At 31.5% G+C, this 21,999-nt stretch overlaps 1 protein-coding gene across 2 annotated transcripts in view; it reads left to right on the plus strand.

Moving 5' to 3' along the window:
• LOC145277630 (uncharacterized) overlaps window positions 1–21,999 on the plus strand; it is a 195,434-nt gene that overhangs the window by 10,962 nt on the left and 162,473 nt on the right. For both annotated transcript variants that reach the window (XM_080129188.1, XM_080129189.1), the window contains exons 3-8: window positions 454–606; window positions 1,699–1,787; window positions 3,652–3,699; window positions 9,539–9,655; window positions 14,820–14,875; window positions 17,780–17,944. In XM_080129188.1, the coding sequence (XP_079985314.1) occupies window positions 454–606; window positions 1,699–1,787; window positions 3,652–3,699; window positions 9,539–9,655; window positions 14,820–14,875; window positions 17,780–17,944 (628 nt within the window). The remainder of the gene's footprint in view (window positions 1–453; window positions 607–1,698; window positions 1,788–3,651; window positions 3,700–9,538; window positions 9,656–14,819; window positions 14,876–17,779; window positions 17,945–21,999) is intronic.

Genomic DNA, 21,999 nt, shown 5'->3' on the forward strand with positions numbered 1-21,999 from the left:
TGTGGTGTTACTGTTCTCCTGCATTTGCGTTTCTTTTTTATTAAAATATTGTTGCGGTACAAAATTCAAACAGGTTTACATTATCATTACTACATCATTGAAATATATAAATGCAAGTAATATCACCACACTATAACTATATTAATGAGTAAAGTGTCTTTAGAAAGCATTTAGTACTGTATATAATCTCATACATAGACATTTTAAAACTGCATCAAATATTTACATTTTTTTTTTTTTCGCTATTCACAAGGAGCGGTAAGTAATATTTCATCCGTTCTTAATTCTTGTAATTTCACTAGCATGAAGAAAGCTAAGAATCTAGAATATGTTGGCAGTAATAGCAGTTCACCGTTTTATATTTAGATTTTACTTATTTATTTTGGTTGTTTTTATTTTTAATTTGGCTTCCTACACATCTATTTTTTTATTTATTTTTTTTCTCATGTCTAGGTTCGAGGGCCTGATCGAATTCTTGCAAGAGAGACTCCAGGGCCAACTGCATCTGCAGAGACTGTAGAATATGCTTTGTTATTTAAAGAAATGAATGACTATTTTAATAATGGTATTTTAACATTTGAAATTCATTCTCCTAAACCTAATGAGGTAAGTTTACATTTTTAATTAAAAAAAAAAAAAAATTGTTGATCACATTTTCAATTGTCTCATCGATCAAAAATGAATTTTTTTGAAAGCTAAAGATGATTCAGTGCTTGATCTAAGAAATACTTTTCATCTATCAAATATTTTCATGATGGACCTGTACAATGCGCATCTTCTTTGTATGTCTTTTTTTTTTTTTTTCAACAGTTTATTATCAATTGGACACTACTAATCTACAACATTATCAAAATAGAAAAAAGCAAAAAATTCAATATTTAAATATTTGTAAAGGATGCTCAGTTTCTAATACAATGTTCCAGTAAATCGATCCACCATATTCGAACCATTTGATGAAAACACACGCCCTCTTATATAAAGGATTTTTCATTTAACCTCCGAGCAGTGATATTAAGACCTTTATTATCCAATGTATTCCGTATTGTTTGGCAACCAGTGAAGAACAATATGAAATACATTGATTTTCGTGTGGCCGGGTCAAAGTCTTATTGTATGAAGTATTCCTGGACTTAATGCCATTTAAATGTTGCTAACTCAAAAATTATTTAATCAAATTGAAATTTTATGTAGTGATTACTGTTATTAGATTCATACATTTAAATTAGGAAAAATTGGAAGTTAAAACTTAGATTGTGATCAAACTTTTCAGTATCAAAAGTCATATTAGTTAAGGACTTCAATGATTACAACATGGACCAAGTAGTGTATCTATGCTTACTAGAACCAAAGTTATCTCCAAAAATGTAACTTTTCACTTTTTCCTGGATCTTGACATTTTGATCCAGATATCCGCAAATTAAATCAGTTTTAATTTCAACTATGATCAATATTTTGATCAAGTGTTTGGTGCTGATCAGCTAACTAATGTAAGCGCTAAGCTATACATTAACAAACATAGCGATAATTTTGACCAATTACATAAGTTTGTTGTTGGAGGTAATTAAAAAATCTGATAAAATATTTTGCGAGTTAATCACTTCAGTATAACCAATTTTTATTTTGTTTATTTGACTAAGATTGTTTAAAAACTTATATTCAGTTCAAGTGTTCTAACAATTTTTTTTTCTTTCTTTCTAGATTTGTGTGGCACAGAATTCTCAAAATAATCGATGGCATCGGGTAAGAGTTGAAGAGATCCTGATGACATTGAGTGGTCCCAAAGCAAAGTAAGATTCCTTTTTTGACTAATTCTTGAAGAGAGGGGCAAGGGGCATAATGGATATTGATTTGGACTATGGAACTGGCAAGCTCAAATCTCGTCCGATTTGTATGAACTGGCATAGTCACTATAATATCATTGGGGAAAGTTACCTCATCCTCCCCTCATCATCTTTTATGTGTTTTGGTATTGAATAATATCTGTATGCTGAGGAATACATAAATCAAGACAAACAGTGAAGTCTTTTTCTCTCATTTAAGATGTTGAATTGTTGAATGTATGTATAATTTTCAAATGCTTGCTAAAATCATATATACACCTGACAATTCTTTGTCGTTATTCTCAACATCAACACAGAGACGAGTTTATCAACATGTAAGTTTTATTTACAATAAAGCTTTTTTGTCAATCAACAAAAGAGAGAGACGTTGGTTGTAGGGGTGTGTGGTACGACGGCTGAGAAAATGTCAATCACTCGCAATCACTGTCAGCCTTCTGTTTTCTCGTCTTCAGTTGTTTATGTTCTATCTTCTATTATATAAAAGGGAAAATGTGGGTGTTTGTATGCCTACAAAAACTTTCAACACGCGCAACGAACACTAACAAAATTTGTATCGTTTGAAAGGTCAGTCTCTCGAACAACAAATATCCACAAATTGTCCAAAAAGATCAATTCTTTGACCATCAACTGGGCTGTTTTTCACAAGGAGGGGTCAGTTTTTGCGTCAACATTTTTGCAAAGTCATTGTATGCCTTGCAATGACTAAGCTTATTTTGAACGCCGATGACATATGTCGCGATGGGTGCAGGGTCTAAACAGTTGGCTTTTTTCATCTTCATTTAATTCAAAAAGTTAAAGCGCTATGAAGACGAGAGTGATGTCATTAAAACGAGCAACCTTTTGTGCTCCAGAATTTATTTTTCTACATGATGAACACCATTCTCAAGGCATCTTTTCCAGGAATTCAATGATGCATCTGTTTTTGATGAATGTCCATGACAGAGCTTGCTTTCTTACATCATCAATATTTGCAACAGAAAGATGGAAACTTTCGGGTCATAAATAATAAACTTCAATCATAACAATGCAATTTGCAATCCCTTCTAATCCATTTAGGTGGAATAAAAAAAATAGGAGGCATTACTTGTATATAATAAACATTTCAATAAAATGTACTTATGCCTTTTGGTATTGATGTATACTTCTAAAAAATTAGGACTAGTTTAATGAGGTTTTATTCCCAGGAAATACCTCCTCTATTGTGTGGTGGGACAGGTTCATTTCCTCTTTAACTACCAGTCATTTGCGCCAGACTATAAGGAAAAGATTGACTATAGCAACCTAGAAGTTTCTTCTACATTTCTTCTAGGATTTTGAACCTAATTTTCAAAATATTAAAATTAATACCAAATTTTAGTAATGGTCCTCAACTAATCCAATTATTAAATGTATTCAGAATACTAAGCTTATGCGTTGGCCATATGCAGTGATAGGAGTATGATCTGTGTGCATTTGTGGCCTACCAGCAGTTTACTAAGGAGAGAGGGGGCGTTTATTAAGGAAGCTCTATTCACAACTTTTGCTTTGGATTTGTATGTAATTTGTAACAAACCACTTATATCAAGGTGGAACTGCAGAAGGTTGCTATGATAATGAGTTCTTAAAGCCACCTTTGACTATGATATCTCAATCATATTCAACTGCTGTTAAACATCTATTTCTAAATGGAGATGAACATTTGCTAACGTCTGAGCGATATAATGAATGATGATTTGCCAAGTCCCATATTGTGTGTAGAGAGGGAAACCATGAATCATATTTTTGCCTGCATTTTTCTATAACGTATTTTAATTTTGTTATTCTTTTGTAGTTGCTTCTTTTTGGACACTGGAGAGAAACAATTGATTCGAGTTGTAAAGTGAGTCATTCTTTCTTTTTTTTCTTCAAAAGAAAAATTATTTCATTATTTTGTTTATGAAAACAAATGTAAACACATTAATTTTTTATGCTTATTTAGAATTACTAAAAAAGTACAGAAGTCTGTCATTTTTTTTTTTTTTTTTTTTAAGAAAATCAAATTTTACTCGGAAACAAGGAGACCAAGAGCAGCTATATTGTTTTAAATTTTGCCAAAATTAAAGAGTAACAATTCAATGTGATGACAGAAATTTTGTTTATATTCAAAATAATACTTTTTAATTGCTAAAAATCAATCATGAATTTGATTTTCTTAAAAATAAAAAAAACTACTTGATCAATTTAGTTGATATTTAGAATATTCCATCTTCATTCCATGAGGAAGATTGAACATGAAGATTTTTCTGTACACCCGGGTGTTAACGATAAAATTGTCACCCTAGAAAAGACATGATTCCATTTCCGTTTGATGAAAACTGGTTTACTTTTCTTTTTTTTTTTTTTTTTGGCCAGTTGTGTACAAATCTCGAGCAGTAGGAGACGTCTATCATGTTTTTCATGTTTTCATTCATTCTTTTATTTTGGAAATTTTTGTTGGGGTAACGATGGAGTTGACGTATAATAATGAAAAACTGATCAATATTCTTAGGATAGCAGGTGTGGCCAAACTGAACTTCATGTTAACCCTGGCAACGCTGGGTATCCATGCTAGTTTTAAATAAGCACTTAATTTTTTTTTTTCTGTTGATAAAATTTAAAATAAAATGTAAAAAGATTTATATAATAAAATCAAAATTAAATCTTTTGTGATATTGCATTAAAAAATGAACGTAATCTAACTATAAGCAAAATGTCATTTTAAGTATGACATTTAAAGCTAGATCTGCTTTTGCATTGTGTGTCAATGTGCTTTTTTTTCTTAAATGATATTTTCAATAGTGACTAATACTATAGAAGCACTAAAAAATCTTTTGTACTTAATAAAAGTCCAACAGACATGTTTAAGGGAAAGTATGGTGATAGATTCCCCTCTCACGAACTAAAAATGAGTACAATTAGGTAATCTATTTTTGCAATCAACTCGGTAGATAAATAAACATTTATGGACGAGAAAAAAAAGCTAGCATTTAATACAACAGAAATACATAAATTAAATACTGAAATAAAATGTAGTTATTAATATTTGAATCTAAAAATAAAAAGTGCGAATTAGTATAGGAATCACTTATCTCAAAGACACTTCCGTCTCCAAACTGCAAACTAGTGAAGAATTTAACTTTTAATAGCGTTCAGAAGATTTTTTTTTTTTTTTTTTTTTTTTAAATTAACCGTTAAAAGAAAAGTGTGATTTTATTCTGAACTTTAACTAGTCACGTTTTAAGAAACTTACGATATAAAAGAAAAGCGGAGGGGGGGGGGGTTCTTCCGAAGTTTGTTGATGACGTTATAAGTAATTGCGAGATAAGATGGAAGCCAGAAATTAGGGGTTGGGGACTGAAAATGATAATATAATGGATTGATTATACAATATTTAAGATAAACTCGGTAGATAAACATTTATGGACGAGAAAAAAAAAAAAAAAAAAAATGCTAGCATTTAATACAACAGAAATACATAAATTAAATACTGAAATAAAATCTAGTTATTACTATTTGAATCTAAAAATAAAAAGTGCGAATTAGTATAGGAATCACTTATCTCAAAGACACTTCCGTCTCCAAACTGCAAACTAGTGAAGAATTTAACTTTTAATAGCGTTCAGAAGATTTTTTTTGGTTGCACATCTAAGACAGTAAACGACCAAGTTCTCTCCAATTCTCTCTCCTCTGATCTTGAGCACGTAGTACAATGGGGAAAGGAGTGGCTGGTTACTTTTAATGCATCTAAAACCAAGCTTCTCTCTTTACATCATCAACATTCTAATCCACATTTGGCATCAATTGAAATGAATGGCTCTCGTCTTCAGGAGGCCTCATGTTTTGACAAGCTTCTGGGCTTGACCATTACTCCTGATCTTAAATGGAACACGTACATCAAATCTGTTGCCAAGGCCGCTGGAAAAATGGTGGGATCTTTCTATCGATCCGGTAGATATCTCACTGCTGATGCTATTCTCTATCTATATAAGAGCCAGGTACGTCCAAAGATGGAATACTGTTGCCACATCTGGGCAGGAGCTGCTAGAAAGGACTTGTCCTGCCTTGATAGAGTTCAAAATAGACTTCATAGCCTCGTAGGAGATGTCCTTTTCTCTTCGCTCCAACCTCTATCTCACAGAAGAGATGTTGCGAGTTTGTCTCTGATGTATCGTTATTTTCATGGAAAGTGTTCGACTGAGCTCCAATCTATGGTCCCCTTTCGCCAAACTTTCACAAGAAACACTCGTCTAGCTGTAAACACTATCAATAATTTCCCACACTCTTTATCTGTGCCTAAACCTAAACGTAGATTCCATGAACAAAGCTTCTTTCTTAGAACTGCACGCCTGTGGAATTGTCTTCCGTTTTCCTGCTTTCCGGCTGACTACAATATGGTTGTGTTCAAGTCTAAAGTAAATAAGTTCTTGATGAGCCGTTCCATATAAGTTATCAAATTTACTAAATTTTCATTACTAATGATTACTATATTTAGTAATACACACGGACGAAAAAACGCTTTGGATAATCACAGATTTCAAGGTAGTTCTACTAAAATAGCCATATTTTTTAAACCAAAGCACTTCAAGTCTTCAAATTACTACTGTTTTGTTCGGAAATGAATATACTTTCAAATGAATTAATAAATATGAATGTACATTATATATTTTAAGAGTTTTAAGCAAATAAAGTGATAAAAATGTGAACGTCATAAAATGGCGTTTTCGGTAAGGTTTTGTAATGACCCCCCCTGTTTTCTAAAGGTCCGTACCGTGATTGTATGAAGAATTTCGTCATGAAATTTGGGAACCAATTAGAAGAGGTGTTAATCTTAATACTGTCAAGTGTCCGAAATATTTTTGACCATTTCTTTTTTTGTCGTGTTAAAAATAAGACTTTAATATGACGAGTATTGAACATTTTGAAAAAAAAATTCTTCGGACACCCAGTAGTAAGTAAATCAATCTTTTTACTATCTTTATCAATTAAAAGTATTGTTTTATGTTGAGTAGGACCGCGGTAATTGATAATTTAAAAGGACCTACCCGAAAAAAAAAAATTGTTTCTAATTATCGAATTTGGTCAAATGAAGTTTAAGCAGCAGCAGCAGCAGCTCCAGCCTGTAGAATCAGCGATAGCACAGTTGTAAACAAACACGCGTTCTTTAATTTTTATTCAAGAACGAATTAAGAAAAACATGAAAATATGAATATAAATGTTCTTATGTTTAATTAGAGCTATTTTGTTATCAGAATAACATTAGTTTAGAACTATTCGGTTTTCAGAATATATAATAACAACAATCCTAACCAATTCGGCATTATAAATCTGTTGCAATTTCTCACAAATCTCGTTAAATTTAAAAACATGGTTAAAAAAACAACAACTTTTGTAGATATATAGCTTGCATGCACTTTTATTCTTTAAATTAGTTTTGAACAGCGAATTAAAACAATGTTTTACTGCGAACAGCCACAAATGTTTTTTTTTTCAAAATCAAAATAAGTATCAAAATCTCGTTTATACATAGATTCAAAAAAGTTGTCAAAAAACAAATATATAACAAATAAATGTTATCAAAGGCAAGATAAGTTACTTTTCTACCAAACTGGATATATTTTTTGTGTTTTTATTCAATGTAACATGTTTATTCAGCTCGAAAAAAATACAGTGTTTACCGTAGAAAATTAAAAATGGCGCCCGGCCCGACTCTCTTTGACACGGTAAGTTTGAGAAAAGGAGTTAAAAATAAAAAAAAAACTATACAAAATACTGTTAAAAACTCACCGAATATATGTCAGCCTATGTCACGGTAACATATATTGAGCGAGTTTCTAGCAGTATTTTGTCTACTTTTTTATTTTTAACTCTTTTCCCCAAACTTACCGTTTCAAGAGAGTCGGGCGGCGCGGGCGCCATTTTAAATTTTCCAAAACATCGGTAAACACTGTTTTCAAGCTGAATAAACATGTTACATTAAATAAAAACACTCAAAAATTATCCAGTTAGGTAGAAAAGTAACTTGCTTTTGATAACATTTATTTGTTATATATTTGTTTTTTTGACAACTTTTTTGAATCTATGTGTATAGTAATACAAACCCTCAAAATCTATATCAATATTCTTGAAATTTTAAAAGCAGTTAGAAAACACATGAAACTACAATTAGGAAGCTTTTTATTTCGTTATTTTTTTTTTTTCTACTTATTAAGCGAAAGATATTTTTACAACCTGCTCCAGCGTAGTATAAACGGCCTATGGAATTAACACCTTCAACCTCGAAAATAGAAATCAACAAATTTTTGAACGCTCTTTTTGAAAAAAAGCTCTTAACTTCACCTCTAATACAAATTATGTGTGGCAAGTCTCCTCCTAAAACACTCTTTAACCCTAACAATAACACTAAGTTCGAGTGGCAAGCCCCCCCCCCCCAACAAAATACCTCTGTAAGCCACATACAAGCATCTAAAACAAACAAACAAAAAATAGATCCTTCCTTAAAGAAAAATACACATAAAAATAAATTGGTTAACTGTCCTAAAATGCTAGAACGGCCAGGAAATGATGAATTATTTTACATTAAATTTTTGTGAAACTAACCGCTCCCCCTTCTAATATTGTTTTGTTAGCTTTGTCTCTGTCAAGTTTTCAGTATGTTCACACATAATTTTCCTTAGCCCTACAATTAATTCAAAGTCCGAATGGCAACCCTCCCCATATTCTCATTGCATAGAAACCCTCTTAAAACTACACATAATCATCTTAAAAAAAAAAAAAAAAGCATGCATATTTTCCCATAGAAAAAAAAAACAGTTAACTGCCCTAAAATGCTAGAATGACCTGTAATAGGAAATTATTTTACATTCAATTCTAAAATAATTTGTTTATCTTTCATTAAAGTTTTTCATGGCATTTTATACCTAAAAAGGTAGAATCACATTTTGGAGGGGTGGTCAGAAGAAGTTGAGTGGGGTTAAACAGAAGGTGTTAATCTACAATAATACCAAAGAAATATTGCAATATATTCATTTTTAAATGGTCTTATGTTTAGATTTAAGTTTTTTGTACATAAAGCACATTACAATTCAACTTTGAGTTCTCCAACTTCTTTTCTGTTTATGGATACATGGCATTTTTAAGGAATTGCTGCATATTTATGCACATTTACTGCAGATTATTTGGAAACCATAAACTTTGGGAGATTTTCAGTTGCATATTCTGATTCCTTGTACAAAAATACACTTATATGGTAAATTTCATTTCTTAGTCTTGTGTTTTAACAAAGATATGACATTTTTACTGAAAAAGTAGTGTAAAAAATGTGACGAAACGCATATGGTCTTAAAGAGGGAAAAATATCCAAACGTGTGAGGCACAAAAATAGCCATAACTTCCTTAATTTTAATCAGATTTAAAAAATTTAAAAAGATTCTTTCTTAGCTCATCAAGCTCTTTCTATGCATACCAATATTGAAATATTTCAAGCTATTTCAATTTTTTCATGTGTATTGCTACTATATTGTCCAATTTCTACTGTACACTCTTTAACCCTTATCCTTGAGTGGCCTCTTGGCCTTGATAATGTGGTGATGCCTATGTAAAAAAAAAAAAAAAAAAAAGAATCTTTTTTTTTAAATTACACGCATCCTACTTTTGTTTTTAATTTTATTTAATTTGTTCGAATTATGTTTTCTCTTTTCTAGAATTCAGAAAATTCCTCCACGATTTCTAACTGTTCCATTCCAAGTCAAAGTTTTTGCTCTTTATGGACTTCAGCCACTTTCTTTGGTTGTGGACCCAATGCTGACAGCTTTTCAAATGTATGTATGCATTTTCTGTTAATTTAAAAGATTTTTTTTTTACTAATGAGTCATTGCTTATTAAGGCCAAAAGCCAATTGAGGATTTATGAGACAGATGTAATTGTCAGTTGAATGTTGAAGAATATTATGAGAAGATTGAAAAATGATGAATTTGATTTTGAGAATGTATGTCATTACAACTTTGCTATCAACTGGGTCACTTCCAACTCTAGCCAATTTACCAGGTGTCATGGTGAGCTATGACCTACACATCTCTGACCTCAACTATGCTGATGATATAGCTACCTTAGGTGAAAGCTTTGATGACATTCAAGCAGCCATTACTCAGATGCAGATTTTTGCTTCAAAGATGAAGATTAACGCAACAAAGACAAAATTACTAGCAGCTGGATTCACAACCAATTCACAACTAATTTTCCTCAACAAAGAAATCTTTGAAGAGATCCAAAGTTTCAAATACGTGAACTCTATTATCACTGCAACAGGCCAAGGTGAAGAGAATATTGGCAACCGTATCAATATCACCTTCTGCTACCGACCCTGGTCCAGAAATGAAATCCAGCTCGGTTCAGAAATTTGAATATACCAAGCTCTTGTCCGCATCATTCTTCTATACGGATGCGAAACCTGGCCAGTATGAGTTTGTGACCTGTGCAGACTGGAAGTGTTTGATCACCAATGTTTACCCCACATCCTTCGGGTTCATCCCTCAAACAGACACTCCTTCGAAGATGTCTCTGATGGTTTGGTCACACTCTGTGCCGGCAACCAGATGACTTCATCCGTGCCACTATCAACCCAGCCCCACTCCAGGGTTGGAAGAAGTGACATGGTGGTCAGCTGAAAACCTGGCTCAGCATGGTGAATCAAGATGCCGATCTGATCCTGTGTTCTTTCCTCTATGGAGTGTGCTGCTGGAACCGCGAATAGCTGACCTGGTATTGACCACAGCTTCAAACCAACATGCTTTGACAACGTCTATACGTGATGCAGAGAACAACAGCAACAAATACCATTACAGTTTTCAACAATTATTTTTATTTTATATATAATTTTTTTTTTTTTTTTTTATGATCATATGATGAAGATTAATCCGTAACATAAAGCAAATTTATTTCAACAACTACATAGTATTAATCTCTTTCCAACCATCCCTACAAGGATGCTTGGAAAAACCGAAAAAAATACATTCGTTCGGTTCAACTTTTAAAATCCATGAGACAAAATTTTCTGGGCTTTGCAATATCAACTTTCTGCCATGATATTTCCTAAATACGTTAGCTTAATTTTCCAACTGAAATTTCTAGTGGAATATTCCCTATATGTAGAAAATTCTAACACCCACATCCAAATATTGTTATACTTGTAGGAGTACTTGTATGTATCTAAAAATGTTTCATCTTATATTTTTAATGTTAAAAGTAATGTTTTGACTTTGCTTTGTAAAATACTAGCTATGGAATAGTGAGTATACAGAATTAATGTATGAAAGTGTAAGTGACTATATAAAATTAATGCATAAATTAGTAATACACACGGACGAAAAAACACTTTGGATAATCACAGATTTCAAGATAGTTCTACTAAAATAGCCATATTTTTTAAACCAAAGCACTTCAAGTCTTCAAATTACTACTGTTTTGTTCGGAAATGAATATACTTTCAAATGAATTAATAAATATGAATGTACATTATATATTTTAAGAGTTTTAAGCAAATAAAGTGATAAAAATGTGAACGTCATAAAATGGCGTTTTCGGTAAGGTTTTGTAATGACCCCCCCCCCCTGTTTTCTAAAGGTCTGTACCGTAATTGTATGAAGAATTTCTTCATGAAATTTGGGAACTAATCAGAAGAGGTGTTAATCTTAATACTGTCAAGTGACTGAAATATTTTTGACCATTTCTTTTTTTGTTGTTATCAAAAGCAAGTTACTTTTCTACCTAACTGGATAATTTTCTAGTGTTTATATTTAATGTAACATGTTTATTCAGCTCGAAAAACGTACAGTGTTTACCGATGTATTGGAAAATTAAAAATGGCGCCCGGCCCGACTCTCTTTGACACGGTAAGTTTGAGAAAAGGAGTTAAAAATAAAAAAAACTATACAAAATACTGTTAAAAACTCACCGAATATATGTCAGCCTATGTCACGGTAACATATATTGAGCGAGTTTCTAGCAGTATTTTGTCTACTTTTTTATTTTTAATTCTTTTCCCCAAACTTACCGTTTCAAGAGAGTCGGGCGCCATTTTAAATTTTCCAAAACATCGGTAAACACTGTTTTCAAGCTGAATAAACATGTTGCATTAAATAAAAACACTAAAAAATTATCCAGTTAGGTAGAAAAGTAACTTGCTTTTGATAACATTTATTTGTTATATATTTGTTTTTTTGACAACTTTTTCAAATCTATGTGTATAGTAATACAAACCCTCTTAAAACTACACATAATCATCTTAAAAAAAAAAAAAGCATGCATATTTTCCCATAGAAAAAAAAGTTAACTGCCCTAAAATGCTAGAATGACCTGTAATAGGAAATTATTTTACATTCAATTCTAAAATAATTTGTTTATCTTTCATTAAAGTTTTTCATGGCATTTTATACATAATTTCCTAAAAAGGTAGAATCACATTTTGGAGGGGTGGTCAGAAGGAGTTGAGTGGGGTTAAACAGAAGGTGTTAATCTATAATAATACCAAAGAAATATTGCAATATATTCATTTTTAAATGGTCTTATGTTTAGATTTAAGTTTTTTGTACATAAAGCACATTACAATTCAACTTTGAGTTCTCCAACTTCTTTTCTGTTTATGGATACATGGCATTTTTAAGGAATTGCTGTATATTTATGCACATTTACTGCAGATTATTTGGAAACCATAAACTTTGGGAGATTTTCAGTTGCATATTCTGATTCCTTGTACAAAAATACACTTATATGGTAAATTTCATTTTTTTAGTCTTGTGTTTTAACAAAGATATGACATTTTTACTGAAAAAGTAGTGTAAAAAATGTGACGAAACGCATATGGTCTTAAAGAGGGAAAAATATCCAAACGTGTGAGGCACAAAAATAGCCATAACTTCCTTAATTTTAATCAGATTTAAAAAATTTAAAAAGATTCTTTCTTCGCTCATCAAGCTCTTTCTATGCATACCAATATTGAAATATTTCAAGCTATTTCAATTTTTTCATGTGTATTGCTACATAAATGCACAAAAATTGAATGCATGCACGCACAAAAACAAACATGGCAACCAATGAAAAACGTACAGAATACATTTGATAATAAATGTCTTAACATCATTGCCTTTAGATTAAATGGAAAATCCTTTATATAAGAGGGGTGTAATCTGTTGAAAAAAAGACAAAAAAAAATACAAACAGGGAGTATGCATTGTACATGGTCACCCTATTTTTTTATTTTGTTAACAGCCTTAAAAATATCGGAAATAGTAATTAAGTAATATTTAACAGTGAGACCTTTTTAAAGCAAATCTTTAAAAAAAAAAAAAAATCTCCCCTGCCGCACACACATACATGTTTTGAAGTGTTTCTGTGTATTTTTAAAATGTTCAGAACTTATGATTGTTTAAGATAAATGAAGTGTTTAATATTTAAAAAAAAAAAAGTTGTGTTTATATTGTTTATCTTTGAAAAAGAATTTTTGCTTATTTAAAACTCTTAACTTCTGAAATATCGATATTATTGTTTACATATCATTTGCATAGTAACATAACGATGATTAGAAGATTTGGTTCCTTTTATGTGATGTAGGGATCGAGAGTATTTTACCACTCAATTTTCAATCTTGCCCGATTTTTTTGTTTTTATTTGCAATACAAACCAATTTTTTAAAAATACTAGACTACCCTTGGATCAGTATGTTATATTAGCTATGGAATTAATGTATGAGCGTGACACTTGTGACGTAAAGAAAATAGTTTTTTGTGACATAACAGAAACATTTCTATGAAAGTATATTAAAATGAAAAAAGAATATAGACAGATTTCTATGAGTCGTTCTGTTTATTATAATTGATTATTTAAAAAAAAAAAAAAAACTTAAAGCAATTGAATTATAAGTGGTTTGCCAAACTTATAGGTAAATGTGCACTGAACAGATACCATAATGCTTAAAGTTAAATTCAAATTTTGATATATCTTTTAATTTAAACGCAAAAAAAAAAATAGTTGGGATGCTGAAAATGTACACAGTAAAACAATACGTTTTATTGTCACGTTGATTGTTTATTTGTAACGCTAATTAAAAAAACATTTTCAAGTTATGTTGGTAGTGTAGAAGAAAATGTATGAATGTTTTTTTAGAAAAGTGTATTAAAAAAATGGAGAATAGATTAAAAAAATAAAAATAAAAAATGAAGGCAGTGGGTAAATTGCCGTTGTAAAATGCTCTTATGGTTGTCAACAGGTTAAAGTAGATTTATTTGTAAGAAAATTGCGTTAAAATAACTTAAACGTAATACGGAAATGAACAATGTAAAAAAAAAAAAAAAAGCAGAAAGTATTAACAATTGTTTATTTGGATAATTTTAATGCGAAAAAAACAATTGCGATGCTGAAAATGTACACAGTAAAACAATACATTTTATTATCACATTGATTATTTGTTTATGTACGCAACCGGAAGTCATAAACTGGATGTTAGGTTATAACACCCATTACAAGGTCATTTGAGTTTTATAATTATATAGATTTATAAAAAAAAGTTAGATGTATATGTTGATAGTTAAGTATTTTCTTTTTATTAACACGGTTTCAATGACTGGGGAAGCTGATTCGAGTAATTTTGTTGTCTTTAAACTGTCAATTGCATAATATATGAAAGACATTAAATCATAAATATTTGTTTTTTGTTTGAAAATGATTCAAACTTGCAATGAAAAATATAAATAAAATTCGTAAAATACTGATATAAAAAATGAAAAAGTGATTTGCAGTTTTCTTATTTGCATATTTCAAATGCAAAAAAAAAAAAAAAAAGCTTTTATGGCTTTGTTTTTTCTTTACACATGTGCATCGTGAAGTGGAATCAGGAACAGTTTCAACGCCCAAGCAAGATGATTTGAGTTTTATAATATAATCGATAAAATCCAGATTTTATAAGCTATTAATTTTTTTTTTCTTTTTCAGGCCCTGTAAAAAATGGGATACTTCTGCAGCTGTACATATTAAAACGTTGATTAACTGTAAGAGATATTCTTTATCTTTGTTCAGTTAGAAAGATATTAATGGTTTGAACCTTAATATCATTTGTTTTTTTTTATGCTGTTTCTCTTTCACTCACATTTCTCTCTCTCTCTTCATTTAGTGTTACTTTTCCCTTGTCTAGAGGTCAGATGTTTGTTGACATTTTGCAAAATCACCCACCATAATACTGTGAATAGAGACAGAATATGTGACTTTATATACAGGAAGTCTCAATATATATTATTTAATTGGAGTTCATTGTTGAGATGCGTATTTATTGATTTATTTATTACGGACTATTATCCTCATCTTTTTACTTGTTTCACGACGTTTCGGCCAACTATTAAAAAAAAAAAAAAAAAGTGATGGTTATATTGTTTATCTTTGAAAAAGAATTTCTGCTTATTTAAAACTCTTAACTTCTGAAATATCGATATTGTTTACAGGCCAGAGGAATAGTTGGCCGAAACGTTGTGAAACAACAACTAAGAAAAAGTGAGGATAATAGTTCGCAATAAATAAAAATTAAAATTAGGAAATCTCAATTTGTGAAAACATATCACACAGAGAATAATATATGGCAAGGTCATCTGGTTTTTTGACTATAGTCTGAGAATCCTTATGTACTTGCTTCTCCATGAAGGCAGAGTTAAACAGAAGGACGTTTTTTAATGTGGATAAAATCCAGCTCCCTCAAAAGGGACTTTCTATATTAGAACAAAAATTAAATTTGCCTTAGTCTTGAAGAAAATCTTTCATTGACTTAGAACAGAAAATATGAAGCATAATACCAAAATAAATACAAGTTGCACTGAACCAAGACACTAAACATGCTTATTCTAGTCTGAGAATTGGTTGACTCCACTAGAATGATAACCTAACTGGCAAGGCCATTAAGGTATAAAAAAAAGCCTGCTCAAATATTAATACTGGTTTGGATGACCTCTAACTAATGTGAAGGTGCCAACCCCCCGACAAAAAGAGGGTGGACCTGTAAGTTCACCCCTGTCCGTTTGTCTGTGTGCACTTTCCTCAATAATTACGCCTTGGAATTTTTTGAAATTTTGCACAAACATTAAACATGATATGAGTAAAAAAAAAAAAAAGTAACAGAACGGATTTTCTGGGAAAACTCTGGTTGCCTGCTTCGGGTTAAAAAAGGCTAAAATTGACACTTTTGTGCTTATTAAAAAAAATTGATGCTTTGGATTTTTATAAAACTTTCTGAAAAGTTGTAACTGATTTCTATATAATTTTGTTAGTCTATACTTCGCGATAACTCTTGGGTGTGCCCCAGGGGCTCTTTTAGTTCTAATAAAAACACTCCATTTTTTTTTTTTTTTTTACTATTTTACCATATTTGTCCAAAATTTTCTGTGTATGTCTTTTTGCATGGTGCTGAACTCAAATTTAAAGGCCTTGGGGACTTTTGAGGCTAAATTGGGGAGGTGGGGGGCAAATGATGGACTTAGTCATTTCTTTTTTTGCATAGTGCAGAACTCAAAGTTACATATGTTAAGGCCTAAAACTGCACCATTTGTTCATTTTCACCAGTATTTGACGTCTCCCTGCGGCTTTTGAGGCTAAATGGGGGGGGGGCTGAACTTGGTCATTTTTTTTATGCCTCGGTCACTGTGCACTCACGGGGGATGGGGACCATGCATGCTTCACTTGTTATTTTTTATTTTTTTTTTACTTGGGAGATTAGCACTTATTAAAGCTTGGAGGCCACTCTATAATAAAGGGTTAAGTGTTGAGTAAATGGTAAGACAGTATGATCAGTTATGGTGGAACTATGGTGGGTAGAGCTAGTTCATTTAAAAGGAGAGCTCAATAGGAATTTATTCACATTAGATTTGAAGATAATGTTTTAGTCAGTCAGTATGCAGACACACAGTGTTGTGTTCTACAGACGAATAGTTCTAGGAAAGAAACTCTGCTATTGGAATTCCTGTTTAGTTTTAGATACAGATAGAGAGTGCACTAAATAAGAGGCAGATTACAAATTTGTGAGCCGGAAGCATTTTCTAATGTAAACACCAGTTGTATCAAAGAGAGATTATTCTTGTCCAAAAAGAGGTTCAAGAGTATCTAAATATTATGACGTAAGACATCATAATATTATATTATCATATATATATATATATATATATTATAATAATAACATTATGGCTGTAAGACAATTAATTATAATCTATAACTAGATTGGTGCTATGTCTAGGTTTTGAGCACATTCATTTTTTAATTTAAAAAGAACACAATTGCTTGTACCATGGTTGCTTTCCCAAAAAGGGTTACAATGATTTTATTTCTTTCATCATAATCATTATCAGTTTAATGTCCATTTTCCATGTTGGCATGTGTTGGACAGCTTTTAGAAATTGACTTTCAAATGTATCTCTAATCAGGTTTCTTTTTATTTCATTTCGTTAAGTGAGGCAAAATTTTTATAGGCGAGATACCCTTCCTGATGTCAGATGAGGACCAGTGTTTTTATTGAGATACTATCTGTGAGTGATTCCTTGCTAAAGCTTTATTTTCAATAAATTCTAATTTTATGAGTATCCGAGGAGTGACTGCCTTGCCCACCATTTAGAAAAAAAATTTCAAGAAACAAGGGAGATAACTGTACTTATCAGGGAAATAATTTATACTTACTATATTTGTAATGCCTACGAATTCCTATTAATCGCTTAAAAATTATTTTCTTTCTAAAAATAAAACTACTTGATCAATTTGTGCAATTTTTGGAATATATTTTCATTTCATCATGGGTGCTTACAGATTTTTTTTCTTCATTTTGATTTTTTTTTTGTTTATGTAGAGGAATTCTTCAATTTGATGGTGACTTCAGATTCATTAATTTAATTCACAATTTTAATTTTTGATCTGTTTTGTTTCAGGTGCAAGTTCCATTCAAGCTGTGATAAAATCAAGGGGAGGAGAAAGTGAATTGCTTGCCATGATTTACTTAAGGTTTTCAAGCAATGACGAAATATTGTCCCTCAATGAGGAACTCATTGATAAAGGTTATGCAATCAAAGATCCTGTGATTAACAAAAGCTTTGGTAAGTTTTTAGTTTTGCTTTTTAATTATTACTAGCAGGGAGACCCGACCTTGCCCAGGATTGAATGATGATCAACAAATGTTTTACACATAATTTTATTATCAAAATTGATTGATTTTCAATCAAATCGATTGATCGCTTGCTCTAGTTGGAGACCCATCGCGATGCACCAGAAGGGAGCTTCACAGGAGCTCTCACAGTAACTTAGTCCACAATATATTGTAGTCTACATTGCACTGTAGAAAACCTACTATCGATTTTATAAAATTAGTTGGTGCTTCTCTATAATTCTAGCAATTATTTATAAAAACTAATTGGTGCTTCTCTATAAACGGACCAAAAAAAAAACTTTTACAAGAAAAATCTGTAAAAAATCTTTATAATGAACGTACTTGTCACTGCATGAAGATGTAATATTCCAAAAATGACGTAAATCGATCAAGTAGGTTTTTTTTATTTAAGAAAATTAAACATGAGACATTTTATCAAAGAATGACTTCACACCATCTTGTTTATGAATGATACACTGCTAGCGACACCTATTGGGAATGTTTGGAATATAAGATCAGCAAGGGACAGACAATCGACTTTCTACACTCTAGAAAAAAAAAAAATTGGAAAATTAAGACATAAGTTTTTGAGGATGTTAAAAACGAAAATAACGTTTAAAATTCCAGCAAACGAGTAGTTTCCAAGATATGAAGAAATGTTAGTTTAAAGAAAGTGGGGGATCACTTTTCTAAAATAATTTAATGTATAATGATCACCCCACTTTATGGCCACCAGTTTTAGTGGTCAAATAATTTACACCGCTGAAATACACATTTGCCGAATTTTTGTCATATTGAAGAACCTGCTGTTGATTTTATATGCCGAGCCTTTCTGCTTGTGTGATAATAAAACTTCTCAAATGTACTTGTGATGTTACTCTACGTAAGGTGTCAAAAGCACCTGTTTCTTCTTTCATCGAATGATTTGAATTATTGATACTTATCAAAGACATTCCGATACAAAATCTTTTTAAGAACACTGCCAGGCACATAAAGTACTTTTGTATGAAATTTCATAAAAAATCAGCCCAGCCATTTTCAAGTCCATAGGAAACGAACTCACAAACACACACAAAGTTTCTTTTATATAATAGTGGAGATTACTCTTTGTTGTATATATGGCATAATCACTAAAGTTAAGCAACATTGAGCTTGATCAGTACCAGATGGGTGACCATTTAGGAATACCAAGTATGTTAAAGGATGTCTTTTCGCCTCTCACTGCAAGAATTACATAAATTTAACATCATCTTCCTTGACCGGGATATACATGCAACTTGTGAATTTAATACTCTCTTCACACTTCCTCCTTTGAAGGAAGCTAGTTCAACAAATCGGAGTAAATGCCGCCGTCATACATACATACTCCTTGTTGTAGAGTCCAAGAAAATTCATTGTTTTAAAAGGTGACCAGTGAGAGTTGAGGACATGCATTGCATGAAAAGAAATGATATGAGAATGATACAATTGATGTGTAATTTTAAAGACTGGCTTTGTTCTGATGACTTTAGAGGAAGATTAAATCTAGATAGTATAGGTATATGTGCAGAGCAGGAGACTTTGATGGTATGGACAGATTGAAAGAATGAATGAGGGTTTTTGGGTTAGATGTAGAACAGTTGAGGTAGCAAGGTCAGTTCACAGAAGAAGGCATAGGAAAACATATGAGGAAGTGATAAAAATGAACCTTAGGGATAAACAGACATACCCATAAATAGGTTACTTTAAAAGCTAATTATCGTGAGGAGGTGTAGTTAGTGAAAATTGACACTAATAAAAAAAAAAATTATACTTGTTGTCTCTACCTAGTGTTGTTGCCTCTCCATGAAAGCATGTTAGAAATAAGGTTGGTTTTGAATGGGTTCAACTAACCAAAAGGATAACTCTGAATTGGAGCAAAAATTAAAACAGCTACAGTCTGTAAAGACTTCTTCACTGATCAAGGATAGAATAGACTAAGTGCAGCATCAGAACAGATACTACACTTCGTTCCTAGTCAAAAGACCAGCTATTTTTTTAATTTTATTTTTATTATTGAATCGCTTTTCTTGTTAAACTGTCTTGATTTTTTTTTAGTGAAATATTGTTTAAAAATCTAATGGACATCCTACGAAACATTGGAAATGTATAGATACATTTTGTTTACAAATTTTTAAATGTTTTGTATTTATAAATGTTTCCAAAATTTTGGTATATAAAGATAAGTTACATTCATTTTTATCCCCACTACCAAAATTGTGTTGTGTATACAATTGGAAACGCAGATGTCAGTGTTAATATCTTTTTCTCAAATTGTAAGCTATCAATGACAAATCCGAGAATAATCCAACAAAATAATTTTATATATTAGATTAGCATGATGAAAAAAAAAAAAAAAAAAAAAAAAATTAATATTTTTGTTGTTTTCTCTATCCAGGTAACCTATATAAGTCTTCTGACCATATAGCTAACATAGGTAGCTTCTGGCACTGGCCTCCCTCCAGGATTGTTTGACCAAAACCACTGCTGTACAGATGAATCACTAATGTTATTAGTTTTTCTCTTCACCAATCATGCACTTAGTAAATGAAGATAACTCAGTTATCTTCATACTAACTGGTGGTCCTCTTTTTAAAAGATAATCACCAATTATTATTACAAATGTATATTTATTTTGTAATTATTTATATGTTACTGTAATATACTTATGTTTATACATGCAATTAGGGACCACTTGTGAACTTAATATTCCCATGAAACTTCCTCCTACTAGAGAAGCCAGTTCAATCTGTCTTGGGTGACTGCTGCTGACACTGTATTACTGTACAACAAAAATTTTTGATTTTCAGGATTTTGGAAAACATGCATTTTAAAAATCAAACCACTATAAATATATAGTATAGATAAATTATTTCTGGTGAAGAATTTCTTAAAGCAGAATCAGACTTTGCAATTTATTGGAATTAAACAGCTGACTCATTAGTTCTTCTGATATTGACCTTTTTTTTTCTGTTTTGTTTTATTATATTTGAAAATTACTGAATAAAATGCATTACACAAATTTGTACTATGAAGAAATATTTAAAAGCTTTTACCAACATTGAGTGGATTTGGAAGTACATAACTGAAAAAGTATTGGTATGCTGAAACGAGACTGGAAGAAAGTTCTTTTAATTTAACTGCTCCAAGATTTGTCTTAGCATTCAAACTTAGAGAACTAGCATAATCCTAGGTGCACTTTCCTAGGTATTATATTCTCTCTTTGAAGAAGGATTGGTTTATTACAAATCTCCTGACGCAGCAGGAAATACGAACAGGTATTCATGGCAAATTTTGTAGAGTCAGAAATTACCCTTGGGAATGCTGCCTCCCTACCCAGTTGACCTTGTGCCATGTCTTCCTGTAGTAGAAACTAGCCTAAGTGCCCGGCGTTGCCCGAGTGTTTGGAGGTATGTGTTGTGCAAAAAAAAAAAAAAGTAGTAGTAGGCCGGCAGTTTCGAACCCGTATCGTAAAGGAGGAAAAGAATGTGAAAAAAAAACGTGACGTCTTTGCCGTTGCGTCCATCGCCAAACCGGAAATGGCAAACGTTTAAATTAAGGCTAGTCAATCGAAAAGAGTGGATGACTTTCGAAAATATCGGTGAAAAAAGCAATCCCTCCTTGTAGAAAAGTGCCCAGTTGAGAGTGAAGGAATTAATGTTTTTAGCCAATTTTTCGATATTTGTAATCCGAAGGGTTGAGCTTCAAAACAATACCGATCTTGTGAAAATCCGTCACCTTTGTCAAAAGTTTTAGGCAGACATACATACATTTAAACAGACAGGTGAGATTTATATTATAAACTAGCGGGGGGTACCCGGCGATGCCCGGGTGTTTTGAGGTAAATCAAAACTCCGGGGGGTGTTAAATAATAAAAAAAAATGTTTTGGTAGGTGAGTATGAGAATTGAACCCGTACCCTTGAGTTGGAAATTAATGTATGAAAAAAAAAAAAACGTGCAACGTTAACCATTGAGCCACGGCGACA

This window comes from Euprymna scolopes, chromosome 6 (assembly GCF_053919585.1).
Source record: "Euprymna scolopes isolate OS-2025 chromosome 6, ASM5391958v1, whole genome shotgun sequence".
Taxonomy (NCBI): domain Eukaryota; kingdom Metazoa; phylum Mollusca; class Cephalopoda; order Sepiida; family Sepiolidae; genus Euprymna; species Euprymna scolopes.